The sequence below is a fragment of the Xiphias gladius genome, chromosome 17, assembly GCF_016859285.1.
Source record: "Xiphias gladius isolate SHS-SW01 ecotype Sanya breed wild chromosome 17, ASM1685928v1, whole genome shotgun sequence".
Classification (NCBI taxonomy): domain Eukaryota; kingdom Metazoa; phylum Chordata; class Actinopteri; order Istiophoriformes; family Xiphiidae; genus Xiphias; species Xiphias gladius.
Genome location: NC_053416.1, coordinates 2,137,917 through 2,157,528, shown reverse-complemented (window position 1 = coordinate 2,157,528; position 19,612 = coordinate 2,137,917). Strand labels below are relative to the sequence as shown.

The following is a 19,612-nucleotide window of genomic DNA, read 5'->3' as shown; positions in this document are numbered from 1 at the left end:
CCAACTAATAACTAAGTAAGCACATATTTTCATAAAAGCTTTGTCCAGATCCCCATTGACGGCATCTGAAATATCACCTGGGACAAACAAACAAACAAACAAATGTAAGGAAAACCACCACTCATTGATTAAATCATGTGAGACAACAAACAGAGTAAAGAGCGAGACTCCTGTGTTTGGCTTTTCCCCTCTGCTGCCTCTTGTGTTTCGTGACTGCAGATACACACAGACACAGAGCAGCGGCTCGCTGCTGAGGGGAGAAACTGAACTGGGTCCTTTTTCAGCTGATGAATAATGAAAGGGGCCCAGAGAAGATCCCCTCAGCTCTGCTCTAAATTTAGCTCAGGAAGACAGGGAGGTTTCTGCCAACCGCTGATCCCAGAAAAAGCCGGCTGGTTGGCTGGCCGGGTATCCACATCCCATTATTTGATTCCTCTGTCCTCTCACCCACTAAATCCTATCCACTAATCGCCCGACCGAGGGGAGTCGCTGACCTCAACTCGTCGCTTTCTGTCACCGTTTCCCTCAGAGCGACGGACCAGCTGGCAGCGGCGGCCCAACCTCCATTTCACTGTCAGTCATTTAATAGCCACTTGTAGAGCTTCTCACACGCTTCACTGCTTTGGTGCTCAAAGTGCCTGCGACGGCTGTGGGAGCCCCCTCGTACTGAGATCAGGTCATATGGACAAAAGCTGGTATGACGGTAACAGAGCTGCAACTAACAATTATTTTCATTATCGGTGAATCTGCAGATTATTTTTTCATTTAATTAAATGATTGATCGTTTCGTATTTAAAATGTCAGAAAATTTTGAAGAATTTACATCACGATTTCCCAGGTGAGGTTATCGCCATGTTGTCTTGTTTTGACCCACCAACAGTCCTAAACCCAAAGCTGTTCAGTTTAAGGGATGACCCCCAAAACCTGGTTCTACATTGGAACCCGTTCCAAATTATTAAGAACCCAAAGAATTTATAAGATTGGTTCTTTTATCGGTACTTGCAGAAACCGGGGAGTGAAATTAGCAGAGCAGAGCAGAGAAGCCAAGGAGAAGATAATGACGACGGGTTAAAGTGGGCGAAGTTGCACACGACATCTATGCTTGTTACAGTCAAGGGCAGTAAAACCTTCGCAAGTCAAAAGCTAGGGAGAGCGATTTATCAAAGCACCTGTTCAACAATCGTACATCTAACAGAAAAGCTTTGGTGTTCTACCTGTTTAGCCTAAATAGTCATGTGTCTTCATTTTCTTGGCAAAGTCTTGCAGTTTTTCCGGCTGAGATGGCCGCCCCCCTTCCCTAACCAGCTCCTCTTCCTCCTACCAGCCTTACCTGCCTGGCGATGAAACCACATCGGCAGCAAGAGAGGGGATAACGGAGGACAGGACTGAAGAGTGATGAGTCTTAGTGACTGTGACTGTGTTTTCATTTCAGGAAAACAACTCATTATATTAAGGATAAAATTTCACTTTTGTTTCCGAGGCGATATTCCTGACTACAATGGCTTTTATAAACATTACCGTCACTGCTCTCAAAAAAAAATTTCCTTATATAAAAAACTATGAATAAGTTCTAATCCTGTTCTGAACTTATTCACTTTTCTTGCACAGTAATAAAGACGAACTGATGAGAGCATCGATAAAGCATCAGGCTGATGGGGAGTGTCGATAAAAGTAGTAGTATCCTAGCAACACCCGCCGCTATTCAGCTTAGCAAACAAACAATGTTAAAAACAGTTCAAAACCCAAAGATATTCAGTTCGCAATAATATAAAACTGTGCGTAAAGCTGCAAATCCTCACATTTGAGGAGCTGGAACCAGAACCCTAAACAAACTACTAATTGATTATTTAAAATTTGTTGACAAGACCTCTTCCTGTCATTCAACTAACTGTCTCAGCACCTGTTATTAGGAGCCTGCGGTGTGTGTGTGTGTGTGTGTGTGTGCGTGCGCACAACTGAGAGCTTCTTGACACGGTATAACCACTATGAACCTTGTTGCTCCATTTACATCCAATAAAGGTGACATTACTCAGTGTTACCAACTACAAAGAATTCACTTCAAAATACACCACTGTTGCTGTGTAGACCCCCCCAAGCACAAATCACAAACATTTCAACATATAAAGCATAAGACGAAGAAAATAAGGTGAACTTGGAGCTCTGTCCATGATTCAGGGGTCTCTTGTGTTATTTATTCCTCACCGAAAGAGCCGCTCTCTCCGGGCAGTTTTCACCGAGAGATGTTTCATTATCTTTATTAAAGCTGCAATATTTAGTCAATTAATCGACTGTCAACATTAATCAGCAGCTATTTTGATATTCAATTAATAGTTTAGGGTAAATTTTCAAGCAGGTATGCCAAACCTTTGATGGTTCCAACTGCTTGAATGTGAAGATTTGCTGCTTTTCCTAGTCTTACATTATAGTACAGTGAATATATTTTTGTTTTGGACAATTGCTCAAAAATAAAGAGGGGTTGGGAAACATCCCCTCGAGTTCAGGGAAATCATTTTGTTTATTTTTCACTACTTTCTGATGTTTTACAGACCAAACGACTGTTGAATAGTTGCCGGGATGTGCCAGTCCAGTAAATGTAAACCACATTTATTTTGACAAGAGTTGGACCAAAGAAAAAAAAAAAAAAACAGGCCGAACGCTGAACCTCCAACAAACACAGATCACCAAGCCGACTTATTCCACTTCCAGTCATGCTCTTATTAACCAGACGTAGCCACAGAGAAATACACTAAATGGACTGTTGAATGGACTGTGTTTATATAGCACTTTTTAATAGCACTTTATAGCACTTCACACTGTGCCTCTAATTCCCCCATGAAATCACAAAATACTGTGTTAAGTTGACTCTGGATAATTTGATGCAAATATGTACCTTGTTTAATGAGAACCAGGCTAAATATTACGACAGACTGCACACGGGTTTTAGTGTGTAATTCTTTTTTTATTGCAGTGTTATCTAAGGACAGAGGTGAAGGCCTTTGAGGCTAATTTGTGATTTTGGCCTATTTCAATAAATTCACTTGACTGACTGGAAGTGGAAATTAGACGTTTGGTTCATTTGTGTTTGGCGCAGGTTCAGTGTTCACAGATATTTCCGGCCAACTCGTCAGAACAAATGTGGATTACATTTACTGGACTGGCACACGACGTTGGCTATATGCTGACTTGCGGACTTGTCATCGGTGGTCTTGTAGTTGTCACGTTGGACCTGTGATTTTGTGAACACAACCACTGCCGTCTGTGTGGACGTGTGACATGCCAGCCCGTGTGTCAACACAGGCTGGGGTGGACTTCTGACACACAGGCTGGGGTGTCAGAAGTCCACACAGACAGCAATGGTTTTTCCTGGGTTGATTGGACACAACTTCATGTTCTGGATATTAAAAACTTGATAGATTGAAAGATCCATCTAAAGGCTCGATATCGTAATATTTGGGATAAGTCGGATTGCTTACACAGCCGTAAGCGACTACTTTAAGGCTGGTATCTCTGAAATCAGACTGGCATCAGATTTGCTCAGATGAAACAGCTTGACACTTAGAAACACTTGCAGCGAAGTTTTATTTTCTCTCTACATTTAGTTTTGATTCTACTGCAAATTAGCCACATTTATAAGGCAATTACTGATTCCAGAAAGACACAAAGTGGATCTATATCCTGATGTCAAGAGTAGAGCTGAAATCATTAGCTAATTAATTGATTATCATCACTCTGTAGAAAACTTGTCAGCAATTCAGAAAATATATTAATCGTTTAAATCAGTTTTCAAGCCAAAATGTCACACATTTCTGGTTTCAGCTTCTCTGCTTTTTGACATCTCATGCAATAAAAAAAAAAATCTAACATCTTTGGGTTTGGTACTGTTGGTTGGTATGTATGAGTTTCAGTAGAGAGTTTGTGTGCCACTTGATGGTCTATACGTTTTTAAAAGAAGCTTATCTGAGTCTAAAACTGAAAGGAAAACACTCAATTTTTGTCATGTTTTTCCATCAAAGCGTCCTAAAACTTTATCTCCAGGATATTAATTCTGGTTCCATATCAGCCTATAAAATCCAATATCAGCCAAAGAAGAGTACACACACCTCCACGGTTATCACATACCAAGGTAAACAGCCAAGCCGGGCCCCAGCGCTCTAATGCAAACTGACAAAGTGTGCGACAGAGTGCAAACACACAGGGAGGCGAGCTGCATAGCTGAACGGTGAGTCAGACGTCAACGCAGAGAAATGTTCATTCAGAGCAGCGGACAAATTCCTCAAGTCGCGTTATGACGCTTCAAACTACATTTCATAGCTGCTCAAAGTCCAACAATGACAATGACACACATAATTACACAATCCTTCATCGAGGCATCCCTAAAAAGTTGAATTTATCATAAATTACCCCTGAAATCTGCCTCTCTTCTCATACCAATGACAGCGCGTTATCTGGCAGATAACATTCCTTTCACCTGACGGTATGCATTTAATGCGTCACTGCAAGCATGGGTACATGATATTGCACTCTGGAGAATTTATAAGGGCTACAGAGGCAGAAATGGCTAAAAACCTCCCCGGGATGGAGTTTACTTGCTTCTCCTTCTTTTGTTCCCCTTTCAGTTCAGTTTTGCTTTGATTATAGTCCTTGCAAAGGTCTGCAGAAAAACTAAATATGCCAAGTGAGTATTAGCCCATGGCCACCTTTTCAACGGGACCGCATAACTCCCAATCAGAATGTCTTTTTAATTAAAAATGGGTTGTTACCTTGTTTGTAAAACTTTACCAAGTTTTCGGGGAAATAAAAAGCAGCTAAAAAAAAACCTGTAATAGAAAATTTCACATGAAATCAGCACTGAAATCTGGATGTCCTGTGCAGCTGCGGGTACATTAGCTATTCAAATAAAGAGCATCGGATATCTGTGACAGTTCCTCTGAGGGCCCTGGGCAGGATGAGTTTAAAAGATGCACACACACACACACACACACACACAAAAGCTGTCAGTGTCAAAATAAGGCTTGCTGTCTTTCTTCATTCCTAAAAGGCAGACTAGAATGGGAGGGTTTTCCCATGATTGCAGCTGTAAATTCAAAGCCGACTGGTCCACGAATTTCCTATTTCTCTCGGTCTCCTCACACTTTTCTTCCCTCTCACAGAACTTCTCTGTCCTACACGGTCATTTTCAAGCTTCACACTGCAAAACTTGTAATGTGGGAGTGAAAGTTTATTTCACTTACTGCATTCATGCGACGTCTCTGTGAGCATTAGCATAATGTAAATACTAAAAAAGTACATGTTGTTGAGACTGAACAGGAAGAAAAGATGTTGCTGACACTGTGATCAAAACAAAGAGAAAATGTCAACACACATCAATCACCTGAAATGCCAGCAGTGAGGAAATATCGGAGTGAAAGATAAAACTATAATAAACTAACTTAAAAGGAAAAATACATTGGAAAACATAAAGTACAGGTGAAGTCCTCACACTACCGGGCCTATTTTGTTGTTTAGTGTATTCGTCATACTCTCGTGGTCAAACTTGTCGTCAAACACCAGTTTTTCCATTAAGTACAACTAAGTTTCATAGCAGGAAATATTTCAGCAATCTGAACCATCTTTGCTTCCTCTTCCCTGCACAGGCAGTGAAGTGTGGCTTTGGTAATTTTCCCAGGAAACGCCAGGAGAAATGTTTGTATCTGACAGGTTAAAAAGCCAAACATATGTGTTCACGTGGTAGGAGCACGTGGCTGGATGTACTGCCCGTGGTTCAAATCAGGCCTCCAACTAATGATTACTTCCATTATTTGTCAATCTATCAATTATTTTCTGACCAATTGTTTAATCTATAAAATGAAGCCGCAACCCACATAATTAATTTTTGCCATTCAGATTTGATAAATTACTAAAACTGACTAATTAATTATCATTAACATCCATTTTATTTTGAAAAACTTATGGATATATGTTGGAAAAAAGCTAAACAGCAATGACACAGTACATAAACATTTAATAAATGGGTTATAACACACTATAATGGAGTTGTAAGTAGCTATAAGAACTATGTAAGTGTTTATTAATGTACAGCCTTTGTCATCATTTGTACTAAGGAAAAATTCTGAATTACCACAACTGTGTTTTACTATATTCTCCTTCCCTATCTGTACAGTAGCCTCCAGTATTGGGTGCCCACAGGAGTTGCAGTTGTCGAAATACATTCGTATTTATCATCACTTCTATCTGCTTACTACTATCATTATAATGTATTATAAACCATTTATCAAATGTTAATATACCACATTTAATTTTTTTTTTTTTTTTTTTTAAGTACTTTAGCAAGGCTATGATCAGGAACATGAAAAAGTGGATAAAAGAGAAATCTGACCACCAGGTGGATGGGTGTTTAAAATGATGAAAAACATGTGAGTAAAAATGGATCAAATGGAATTTATTGACTTATCCATGAACTGACTAATCAGTTCAGCACTAGTTTAAGGGCATGACAGAGACCCAAACATCCACTAAACTGCTGTTACTTTACTAGAACAAAGAAAACTCAACACAAAAGATTAAATTAATAGAAGATCTGCAGAGTAGCTCTCATTGTTGCTTTACAGCGTTATCTGTCCATAAGAGCACAAAAATGCCCAGTGTAAAAACTTTGCTTAACCACTGCATCTTACTGCGTCTGACTGAATGCTGTTGGGAGCTCTCAAAAATAAATGAGTTCTAACATGGTTAGTTACGTGTTTAAAGAAAACTACACTGCAGCTGTGATTGCGCCGGCCTCTGTTCAGATCCTAGTTAACAGTTTGCAGGGCCTCACGCTGCACTTTGACCCTGTGCACCTTGGCAAGCAGTGAAAGGGATTTTAGATGAATCAGGCCTTTGGCTGGTGAGTCTGTGCGCTGCTTGGTCCTTCACGTTGTGTGTTTCAGGAATGTGTGTGTGTGTGTGTGTGTGTGTGTGTGTGTGTGTGTGTGTACGTGTGTGTAATCTCACTTACAGGCCAAATAAGTCAAAGCCTACAACCAATGAAACACTGTGTGCAACACATTGGTAGCATCTAAATGACAGAAACGCTACTTCCACCTTGTTGCAACTGTTGACTTTTGGGGAGCAACTAACAATTATTTTCATTCTCAGTGAATGTATTACTCGCAGTAATCGTAGAAAAATGTCCATTTCAGTTGCCCAGAGCTCAAAGTGAAATCTTCAAATGTCGTTTTGCCTGAGCAACGGTCGCCAAAGCCCAGAGATATTTCATTTACAATGATGCAAAACAAGAGACAAACAGCAAATCCTCACAGTGGAGAAGCTGGAAGCAGAGAATGTTTTTTTTTTTTTAAGTTGCTAACAACATGATTGATACAAGCGACGGCCAGCGACACACATGACAAAATACAGTACACGTACACATTAACCAGACACTGACAAAGCCCTGAGTGGGATGTACCACCGGCAGAAAGCACAGGTGGCTGAAGGTCTATCACATCAGGAGCCAATGTGCAGACAATGGGTGGGAGATATGGATCACGATACGGTAAATTAACTTACAATAAACTGGAAATTCAAGTGGGGAACTGTTACGTAATATGACCAACGGAGACACGTGTTTATCGCTGATCTAACTACTGTAGATAAATACCTCATAAATCAAAGTACTAGTTCACCGAGATGCAAAAATCCTGCCATAAAGCAGCCCTGACCATTATTTCTCAGCATTATGTTTATAGTATATGTGGTATATATTTATAGCATATATCATCCAACCCCAATGCAGACAGTGCAAAGACACTTCTGAGAAGTAGTCAGCACATAGTAACAGGATGGGACACATTAATCTAAGAAAATCCAACTTCTGATATCATGACACATCCTTGTCTCATGAGAAATTTGCACATATTGTTCTACCAGCCCCCCCCTCCCCTTTTTATCATTAGATAAAACACAAAACCGTGCAGACAACGGGGATGCATCCTGTGGTGCTTGTCATATTAAAGCACGCAAGAGGAGAAGACCAAAACCTCAAAGGAAATAACTCACTTCAACCTTTGCCAAAATCATTTTACCTCAACTTAACGCCCCAAAAATGAACCCGAACCTGACTTAATGGTTGTGCTGGTTTTGTTCCAACTAAAGTCAAGAGGAAAAAAAGGCAATAACATTTTATATGACGTGATAAGGCAACTAGTATTTTTTGTCAGTTATTTAAAACTGAGAAACTTTACATGACAACACAACTAAGGACAGAAGAATATTGCTTGAGGATAATGGCTGTGACTCTTGCATTCACGTCTACTGGCTGTTTGCTTGTACTGCTGATGAATGAGGAACTGAAGCTTATTGTGCAGCTGTTTCATTGCCCTTCTCGGTAACAGCGTCTACTTCACACAGTACATAAAACATGTAAAATACAGAGACAAAGTAAACCTAATGCAATCAGAAAAGAATTTGTGTGCTCACTCACACCACATCCTCACACAGAAAAGAAAAAAAAACTAACCCTAAGCCTCCAGAATTCCAGACATAAGCCATTAAAGGGATTTGGTGTCAAAGTCCGAGGAGTCTTAAGTCACTGGCAAAGATGAAAAAACCAGTCTCCGTGAAAATCTGCCCTACGCTGTGTTTTGGTACAAGTGGGGCTGTGCCGTACAGCGATGCATGCTTGGCACTCTAAGCCTATTACACTGATGGATTTCTATAGGAGAGAGGGGCGAAGAAAAAGGTAACTCACACCTGCAGCCTCTATTTCTAATTACAGGGATGTAAATGAGCAGAATGTACACTGAGAGAAAAACAGCAAAGAAGAAAATAACTCTGGTATTCAGGTTCCACCTCCACCTGAACTGTGTCCTACTTTAACAAAATAAATGAAGAATTCTGCACTCTAAAATATTCTATCGAAAACATTTCAGAAAAACCAAATGCCGCCATCATGTATCCATTTACTAGGAAAAATAATTGAGTCTGTAACTAAAAACATCTATATTGGAGTGAGTTTTTTGAAAAAATAAAGTCTCATTTTGTAACGAATCTGCTGACAAAACAGACCGCTGTAAACCTGTTCTTCAGAGTCAGAAAAAACTATGCTTACCATCACTGTTTTAATGACTACATCAAGAAATACCTGTCTAATACGCTTTCTAAATCCTCTAAATCATAAATCATTGCAACCACAGCCTTAATAACTGATCTGCTGTGTTTTACACAATGCATTCCCAGCGTAAATCAATTATCCAAAGACGGGGTTTTATAAAGTATTTAAAGGATGGCCAGGATTTTGCCAGGCTAAGCTCCTCAAGCAGGGTGTTCTTAAGCTGAAGCACCCAGATGGCAAAAATCAAAAATGTCCTTAAAAAGTTCTTATGTCGTATGATTGAAAGCCCCAGAAAAGCCAATAAATGGACTTTGTGATGAGACATTTTCTTCTCCACCTCTACACTGTCTGAAAGGCAAGAAAAATGATGACAAATATAGAAAATGACCAAAAATTCAAACCTGGCCACTGGCTGTCATCTACACTCACGAGCACTTTATCAGGAACACCACCCTAATACTGAGCAGTTCCTCCCTTTGCTCTGAAAACAGCCTCAGTTCTTCGTGGCCTGGATTCCACAACATGTTGGAAACTTCCCTCCGAGATTCTGCTCCGTGTCAACGTGACTGCATCGCATCATTTCGTGAATGTGCAGATTTGTCAGCTGCGCATTCACGCTGCCAGTCTCCTGTTCTACCACGTCCCGAAGCTGTTCTACTGGATCCAGGTCTGGTGACCGGGGAGGCCACTGAAGGCCCCTGAACTCACTGTCATGTCCATGAAACCAGTTTGAGACGACTTTTGCTTTGTGACACGGTGCATTATCCTTCTGAAAGTGGCCCTTTTATTAGATGGTAAATTGGGGTCATAAAAGGATGCATGTGCTCAGCAACAATACTCTGATGACCATGATTGGTTGGTATTACGGGACCCAAAGTGTAGCAAGAAAGCATTCCCCCACCATTACACCACCACCCCCCCCCTGGACTGTTGACACAAGGCAGGTTGGGCCCATGGATTCAAGCCGTTGACGTCAAATTCTGACCCTACCATCTGCTGCCTCAGCAGAAATTACTTGACCCGACCTGTATCTGCGGAATTTTACGCACTGCACCGCTGCCACATGATTGGCTGACTGGACAATTGCATGAGTAAGCGAGTGACAGGAGTTCCTAATAAAGTGCTCGGTGAGTGTGTGTCAATACAATGTTCAACCTTCTGCGCAGCCATTTGCTTCCATTCATTTCAGCACGGTGAGAAAAACAACCCGCAGAGACTTGAAACTTGTTGATGCTGTAAGAAGAAATGTTGGCATATTACACAACCAAACCAGGTAATAACTTTCACGTGGTTAACGTTTGCATACTGTTGGTTTCCTTGGTTGATTTCCAACACCACAGCTCAGGAATGCAATGTTTTCCACTGAAGCGTCCTTGAATGTGCCACCACAATGAAAAATTGAAAATAGTCAGGGCTAATGTAAAACTAAAAAAAATAAATAAACAAAGGCAAAAAAAGGATGTTCGACAAGATGAACTATTAACCATCTCAAGCAAGTTTGAAGTCTCTGCAAGTGTATTTTTATTTCACACTGACAAAATGAATGGAAACAAATGACCAAAAACCGGTCAATCAATAGAAAATTATTGCGCAACTACTCTGTCGATTGATTATTGTAAAAGTCGTTTCTAAGCCAAAATGCCTAAAATCCGAAGGCGTCATGTTCTGTTCTCGTTCCAAATGTGAGTATTTGCTGGTTTTCTGTGATAATACACTGAATGTCTTTGGGTTTTTGAAAGTTTGTCAGTCAAAACAAAACATCTGAAGACGTCACCTTGCACTCAGGGGAACTGTAATGGACATTTTCTCAATTTTCAGCCATCTTTACGTCAACACAATGAATCAAGAAAATAATCATCAGATTAATGCACGATGTAAATGGTTATTAGATTCAGTCCTAAAATATGTATAACACAACCACACTGAAGATAAGTCTCCGTTCAAATTCTTTCTATGACAGTGTATTATCTGGGATATTTCTTAAGGGTAAAACCATTGCTTCTGTCATCCACCCTCCCACTCACAATCGTTTTTCTATTAATGTTAACGTGAATAGGTTCTTCCTCTAGTGATGCCTTCTGTTTATTCCCTATCTCCCCTTTCAAGGCTAATGAGAATTCACCTATGAACAGAGCACGCTATGAGAAGGAACACGTTGTTCATCACCCCCACAAGATCTTCTCGATGTATTCAGTTTACACTAAAGCAGATGGACTCCCAGCTTCAAGGTCAAATTTCGAATTCGAGTACGAGAAGACTGCAGCTCTAAAAGCAGAAATAAGTTTTGTAGGCGAGTTTACCGCTGTGCAAAAGTCACATCTGTTATTTCTTGACGAGTGGAGCTGCAGGCAGCCTCAGCTGCGCCTGGTTCCTTCAGCATAAGAAAAGCATCACGACCAGAGAGTAGAGAGGGAAAGGAGTTTAGAGCCTTTCGGGGTGGTAGAATGGTGCGAATTATTGGTGGAGCTGCAGCGATTAGTGGATTAATCCATTAGTCAATTGACAGAAAATTAGTCAGCAACTATTCTGATAATCTAATAATCATTTTAGTGGTTTTTTTAAGCAAAAATGTGAAACATTTGCTGGTTCCAGCTTCTCAAATGTGAGGATTTGATGCCTTTCTTTGTCATACATGACAACAAACTGAATATCTTTGAGTTCTGAACAGTTAGTTGGACCAAAGAAGATCTGGGAAGACGTCACCTTGGGCTGTGGGAAATTAGGACAGGCATTCTTCACTCATTTCTGACACTTTATAGACAAAACAGTTCATTAATTAATCAAGAAAATAATCTGCAGATGAATCGATAATAAAAATACTCATTACTTGCAGACCTACACATAATGTCAGCAGTCATGGTCAATTTATTTGGCAACTTAATTTTGCCTGACAAAAGTCATTGCACTGAAACACATCGGCCAAATAAACTGACTGTAAGTGTTGATGGTTACTTTTCATTTAAAAAAAACCAAGCTATACCTTAAAAGAGTGAAGTCTAAAACAACTATTACTAGAACAAGAGACATGGCCTGTAGATGTCGATGTAATTTAGACAACAACCGTTCTTTTATGTGACACAGCTTTAACAGCTTGACACTGGGATGTGACAGGTCAAAGTGAAGGCGACACAAAAGCGCACGTATTTGTCTGCTGCTATCTGCAATTTTCTTATAACTCTGAGATAATAGGTGGAGTAAGGGCCAGTTAGGGGCCTTTTATGAATTATGTTTTTGACTCCTTCTTCTTCCCTGATCGGGATCTAGGGACCAGCTGCTTATTGCAACGGTCCATAGATCCCAGGACCCACCACAGGTGCTCCAGTTCCCGGAGCAGGAAAACGGTCTATTCATCTTTGGTAGGTTTGACTAATGTACTTTCTGTGTAAACATATGCAAAGTACTTCTTTTAAGTATTTATAGGCCTTTTTTAAATAAGTATTTAATTTTTTTTTTTTTTGGTGGTGTGTGTGGGGGGGGGCGGATCAGCGAAGTTGTAAACAGCACACAAAGTTGCTCTTTGACGAGATGATTGATAATAATGAAAGCAATCGGTCTGTGTGTGCGTGTGTGTGTGCGTGTGCGTCGTGACGACGGACTGGGAACCCAAAATGAAGGTATGGTTTCCCTCATCACTGCATCGCGCATGACACCGCGCCGGTCGCCCCTCTCCTTCGGCTCCACTGCGGCGCACACTTCCTACCTGTCTCTGGGGTCGATCCAGCTGGTGCACTGGTTGATGTGGTCAATGTAGTAGACTTTGCCATCAAAGTCTCTGGCTTCCTCCCAACCCTCAGGTAGCGGCAACTCCTTCCTTGGCATGTCAGGCGAGTCTCCATGTAACTAACTCCTCTCTACTCAAAATCATAGCAAAAGGAAACCATCGCTTTTCTCTGTCATCATCATCTTCATCATCATCACCATCAACAAAAAACGGGATCAGCAGTTATCCCCAAAATTCCCGGTTTGGATTAGGCAACGGTGAGAATAATAATCCATAATAATCCACAGATTAACGATGGATCCAAAACGGGAGGGACTGTTAAAAGAAGCGGTTTCAGTGGATAAAACGGTCCCGACAGGCTGCACTTGTGCTCCGGCTCATTTCGATGTGAGCGTCAAGTCATCCGTAACGTAAACAGCAAGGTCACCGAACCGAGCCGCGCTGCTATGTGGAGCGTTTGTCCAGATGCGAGCGCATGTTTCTGCAACTTTTCCCACCGGGGGGGAAACTTTCGGGCGGTCTGGTGGCGACTTTCTGAAGTAAACTACGACTATCCACGGTCCGCAAAACACGGCCGGTGCTGGTCTGCTGCTGCTGCTGCTGCTGCTGGTGGTGGTGTTGGTGGTGGTGCTGCTGCTGCCGCTGCTGCTGGTCTGTTGTCGGTTTCAACGTAAACAGACGGGCAGCCTCACGTCGAAGTCCACAAACCTCCGGATAAAACCCACGGGAAGGCGGCAGCGTGTCCACGGCAGCGAGGACCGTCCGAGTTCTTACTGCCCTCCGAAAACCCTCCTAAAATCCCCAAACTGGGCTCGTTTCTGCCTCTCGCCTACAGGCCACCATGTTTAGCAGCAGTAACCGATGCTAGCCGCCAGCCGCGGGGCAACGAAACACTCCGAGCACCGCTGAGAGAAGAAAGTGACGGCGGATCCGCTGCCGTTAAAACCCGGTAAAGCCGCGCGAAACTTCCCTCTTATCTTGTTATCTGATCCGTTTTAAAACCGGCCGGGAGGGGAGCAGCGGCGGCAGCGGCGGTAAAGTCTTCCCTCAGTCCCGCTGACTTCGGCCGGTCGACCGCTGTCAAGGCACGCGCGCAGTCACTACGGTAGCTTCCGGCTGCGGTTTCAAAATAAGAACCTCCGGTGACAAAATTCAGTCAGCAAAATAAGACTTCCCGTCAATTCCAGAATGAACTGTGAGAAATACGCGTTAACACACGTTGGTGCTTTGCTTAGACTGTGACTGACATTAATACAGTTACATCAATATACGTGTTTGGATGATCTACTTTTTTTAAAACTTTATGTAATAGTTAACCATCAATATTCAGGGCTGTGCAGAAGTTTAAGGCACCTTAGATGTTTAGATTCTTGTCGATCACTCAGTCCCATCGGGGGGGGTGATCCAACCCAGATTCGTTCTGCAGGAAGGACAGTGAGCCCAAACCCACAGCCAGAGTCACAAAGAACTGTCTACGGAGACCAGAAGAACAAGGAGTCCTGCAACAGATATGGTGTGGACCTCAGCATCACGGAGTCGGTCTGGGATCACGTGAAGAGACAGGAGACACTGACACTGAATCCACAGAAGAACCGTGGCAGGTTCTCCAGGATGCCGGAACAACCCACCTGCCAAGTACCTTGGAAACCGTGTACCCAGGAGAACTGGTGCTGGTTTAAAGGCAAATACTGGTCTGATTTTGTTTTTTTCCGTTTACTGCACTTTGGAGGAAGGGGACTGATGAATAAAAACCACCGGGGGGGCCAGAATTTTTGCCCAGAACCGCATGTGATACCAGCAGCCGCCTGCATCTGCGAGGCCCTACCCGTCCCTGTCCCGCTGTCCCCTACAGCTACATGTGGTCCAGTTTCTGTTTTTTGTTTTGTTTTTTAACAGTGAATCTTATTTTTTCAGTGAACTGGCTGTAGTTTTCCTGTGGATGACAAATCTGACTGCAAGAGGTCAAAGGTCATCCATCTTCCTCATCCCTCTCCTATTGTCAGTGATATACAGTTGATATATTATTACTATTACTATTCTATATAATATTATTATCCATTTTTTGTGATGTTGCTGAGTTTGGCCGTTTTTGAGAATTCTTCTCTCTTAATTTACCTTTTCATTCCTTTTTTTTCTTGCTTCATAAAATCTATGGTGCGTGTTTTGCAGCGTGTAGCGCACCGGCCTCCACTGGCAGACTTTCAAGCCCACGGCGCCCTCTGGAGGTCGGCGAGCCGAACTACCGAGCAGTGGAGACTGATCTCGGGTCAGTTTTACGGGCCGCGGCTCAGGCGCCGCAGGTGGGACTCCGGTGCGGCTCGGAGGGGACGGTTCCCGACGGCTCTCTGTCCCGTTCACCTGAAAATGACAAGGGAAAGAAATACGCTTTAACGCCGCACTCTGCTGCTCCCGCCCCGACACTCGGCCGCTGCTGTGCCGGGCACCGGGGGCCCCGTGCTCCGCTCGTGATCAGGTGTGAACCTCGCATGGTCACAGCACCGGTGTCCATCCGTGTAAGTCGCCCCCGAGTCGACGATGTGACCCGGAGCCTCCTTTTCCTTCTCTCTCTCTCTTTTTCTTTTCTTTTCTGTGCCGGAGCCTGCCGAGCTGTTCAGATCCAGAGGGGCCCTCAGCGCTCGGGGATCAGTTTTTAGTGAAACCCGTTGATCAGTCTGGGGCCCCGGTCAGACCCAGGGAGCTGCAGCAGGCCAGGTCTTCATCGGGTATTTCAGCGCGGTCTAAATCTTCACTGTGCCCTTCTCGCGTTATTTTTCCTTCGGCGGTCCAGTTTGTGTTGGCGTCGTGTTGGAAAACAGGTGCTGGCGCTGCTACCGCTGTGATCCATCGTTAAAATCGATCAGCCGATGGGTAATCAATGGCTTTTATTTGAGGGGGAACTTGTCAGAAGACAGGCCTCCGTTGACAGGTCCACTTTTGATGACAAATGTTTCTCTGACCTGCTCTTCTGGAGAACTGTATTTAATTCCCAGTTGATTGAACTTGATTTCATTTCACCTCATTGCTATTATGACTTTTTAGCCTATTTTCGATGCTCAATCGATCGGTTTGCTTCATCTCCAGTTGTGGAACAGCGAGGCTGAGCTAGATTTACTCGAGCAGTGTACTTAATTACACTTTTTAAGGTACTTTATTTAAATATAACCACTAGGCCACGTGGCTACATTTTCAGAGGGAAAGATTGTACGTTCACTCCATCTATTTCTCACAACTATCGTGCAAATTAAGATTTTACCTACAAAAACTCAACTTGATTTGAACTGAAACATAAAATATGGTGCATTTTTCATGTAGATCAAACCACCGGTGAAAAGTGGCTCAACCTGAGCGACTTCAAAATGCTACTCACACATAAACCGCAAGTTACTTTCGCTCTTGAAACTTTCAGTACATTTTTGCTCGGAGTCATCATACTTGTGTACTCTTCAGAAAAAGTCTCGATGCAAGACTTTTACTTGCGACAGAGTATTTTTACTGGTGCTTTCTTTCAGCCTAAAGGATCCATATTTCCACCCACCCCCATTTATTCCAAATGTGGGGGTCCGGGGAATTTTCTTTAAAAAGAAGTATATATATATATATATATATATATACAACCCACAGTCCTGGTCGAAATTATCGGCACCCCTGAATTTTAAGGTACAGAATTTAGAGTGTCTTCAGAAATAAATGCAAATGAACCAATTTTGTATAATCAGAATATTTTAATAAAATGTCCAAGGTAGCTGAACCAAATTAAAAAAAAAAAAAAAAAAAAAGACAATAGTGAAGCATAATAGTGAAATAACACAAACAGAAAATGTTCCCCAGACACAGTTATTGGCACCTTTTGATGAATTCAAAAATGAAAAACAAATAAAACTCACCTGTGCTTAATTTTCAGTGTTCACCTGACCTGAGTTAAACAATGACTGACGGGTTTTAACTGCATAAAAAAGGGGCTGATTGTTTCCAGTTTCGTTTTAACAATGGTGAAGAGCAGAGAGCATCAGAAATGTTATTATCAAAAAAGCTTAATTCCAAAGGACAATCGCCACAGACCCTGAAACCCCCTGTTTCAGCAGTTCGTGGTGTTATCAAGAAGTGTCACAGTCATAAAACTGTTAAGACGCTTCCAGGAGGTGGCGCTGAGAAGAAACTCAGTGAGAGAAGACTGTGAAAGTTGATGCGGATTGTGGGAAAAAAAAAACACCACTCTGGACGTCTAGAGAGCTTCAGGCTGAGCTGGATCAATCTGGAGCGGTGGTGTCAGCCAGTGCCACCGGCCGCACGCTAAACCAAGTAGGGCTCCACGGGCGAAGGACCGGGAGGACGCCGCTGTCGAAAGAAAGGCACGAAAAGGGCAAGACTAGTGTTTGTAAAAACTCTGTCCGGGACAATGTTCTGTGGACAGATGAAACCAGAGCAGAGCTCGTTTACAGGTCACGACATGAAGCCCAGAAGGAGAAGAAAACCTCCTACCTGCAGTAAAACATGGTGGAGCTGTGGGGCTGCTTGGCTGCCTCTGGCACTGGAAGCATTGGATGTATCAAATGAATGATGAGATCGGAAGATTACCGGGGAATTTAGAGCCAAATGTGTCGCCCAGTGTCGGAAAACTGGGGTTGAGGAGAAGGTCTTGGGTCTTTGAGCAGGACAATGACCCAATGACCACGTCCAGCAGCACAAACGATCGGTTGAAAAGGAAACGATGGGCTGTTTTAAACTGGCCAGCGGAGAGTCCGGACCTGAATCCCACCGAAAGCCTTTGGAGAGACCTGAAACCTGTCACACATCAGCGGAAAAGTGGCAGAAAGTACCAGCAGACAGGAGCAAGGAGCTTCTAGGTGACTACTAGAAACGTGTAGAGGCTGTTGTCGTTGCCACAGGTTCTGCAACCAAATATTAGCAAAGGGGGAAAATAATTGTGTCTGGGCAGCATTTTGTGTTTTTATTATTTCACTATTGTTCAAGTTTTGTTTTTTGTTTTTTTTTCTTTTGTTGGGTAACTAGGGAGATTGTATTAAATACTTTGATTATACAAAACGGGTTCATTCGCATTTATTTCTGAAGATGTTCTGAATTCTGTATCTTAAACTCAGGGGTGCCGGTAATGTCGACCAGGACTGTATAAACAGAAAACTGTTTTCTCCAAGACTCGAACCCTCTCAGAGAGTTTCCCCTCTCAGGTTCCGTTGTTCTGTCGGTGAAGCTTTAGCTGGCTGAGTCGGGGACCGTCGCCGATGCTTGTGAAGCCTGTCGAGCGCACAAGGATTCGACTTGACCCCAGATGGAGCGCTTCGCCCCCCAGAGTCTCCTGATGGTTGGACGGAGAGAGGCTCGGCGTGGCTTTCTCCGGTGGAGGGAACCACCATCACTCCGACCCACAGGTCACCGACGTTCCGCGCTGCTTATCCAGAGCTGGGTTCTTATTCAGAACATTTCGGCTCTTGTCTTTTTGGGTCTCACCGGTAAACCGGGGCGGGGTGGGGGGGTTTCTGAGGCCTTCACGTGCTGTCGGAAATATCAGAAACGAGGTCTCCAGCGCGCAGGAGCCCACGGTGATAAGCGGTAAAGTCGAATTTTTCAAATAATACAGTTCCGAGTGGGCAGATACCTCCGTGGAACTTATGACAGAAATGGTTTTATAGGCTAGTGCTTCATTACATGTCATTACAAAACACTAAACGATTGGCTAGTAGGCCTAGGTTGGCTTACGTTTGGATGGGGTGTTTATTAAAACGTGCCCATGCATAAAATGTTGGATGCCTGCCGTGACTTAATTTCCACAACAAAACATCTCTGAAGCTTTCAGCTTTTTCTGACTCCACTCCATCAGTAGCTTCAGCTCTGCACGAAAAAGGGCAACCACAGGGTGTCTCCTCTGAGAAAGCGCTGGGAGTCAGATTTTGAGTGGTCGGCCATGCTGATGACCTTCAGTAGTGATGAAATCCCCAACGTGAAAACTGGATTACGGCCAAACTCCCTCACCGTCCCTTGTAATCATTTGTGTAAAACAGGGGCAGAATCAATTAAATATGGATCCGTCTGTGGTAGCTTTCCGTAAAGGGGAGCAGTCTAAGGGCTGAGAGGTCAATGGTGCAGTAGCCAAGGGAAAGAAAGAATGCAAGGCACATATTAAAGTGGCTAAAATCTATATCTTTATAGCGACAATGAATGACAGCGGAAGCAATTTGACAAAGGGGTCACTTGTAGTGAAGGACCTACAGAGATTTATCAGAGGAATCAGCGGCTCCGCTCAGCTTTACGCAGCTTTACAGGGAGTCTCAGCTCATTGTTCATCTGTCCGGACCAGAACTCTACTGTTCTGGTTCGCTGCTTTCCTCAGGAGCTGGTAGAGACCAAAACGGGAGCTAAAAGAGAGGGGGTACCGGACTTTGACTCATCAGGTGACTCACACACCAGCTCGAGATGAATCATCATGTCGCTCTGCAACTGCTGGATGAGGAAGTAAACAACTGGTCGTTTTCCTTATCAACTTCCACAGTGATGATATGTCAGTGTTGTGTTCAGGACTAGTTTGTGCTGCCCGGTGCAGATTTACATTTACAGCAGAGTAAACTCATAAAATAAAAAGCATAGTTTGGCATGACCAAAAAGGTTCACGACTGTGTGCTGTAAATAGGGCTCAGCCCAAAGTGATGGACTATGATAACTTGTGTTATTTGACCGACAGTCCACATCCCAAAGACGTTCAGTTTGCTATCAAAGAAAAACATCAAATCCCCACGTTTGAGAGGCTGGAACCAGCAAACGGTGGCATTTTTTTTTTTAGTTAAAAC

At 43.0% G+C, this 19,612-nt stretch overlaps 1 protein-coding gene across 1 annotated transcript in view; it reads right to left on the bottom strand.

Annotated features, from left to right (window-relative positions):
• wwc1 (WW and C2 domain containing 1) overlaps nucleotides 1-13,404 on the bottom strand; it is a 60,475-nt gene extending 47,071 nt beyond the window's left edge. Inside the window, exon 1 of the mRNA XM_040150093.1 lies at nucleotides 12,792-13,404. Coding sequence (XP_040006027.1) covers nucleotides 12,792-12,910 — 119 coding nt within the window. The 5' untranslated portion in view covers nucleotides 12,911-13,404. The remainder of the gene's footprint in view (nucleotides 1-12,791) is intronic.
• Between the last annotated feature and the right edge of the window lie 6,208 nt (nucleotides 13,405-19,612).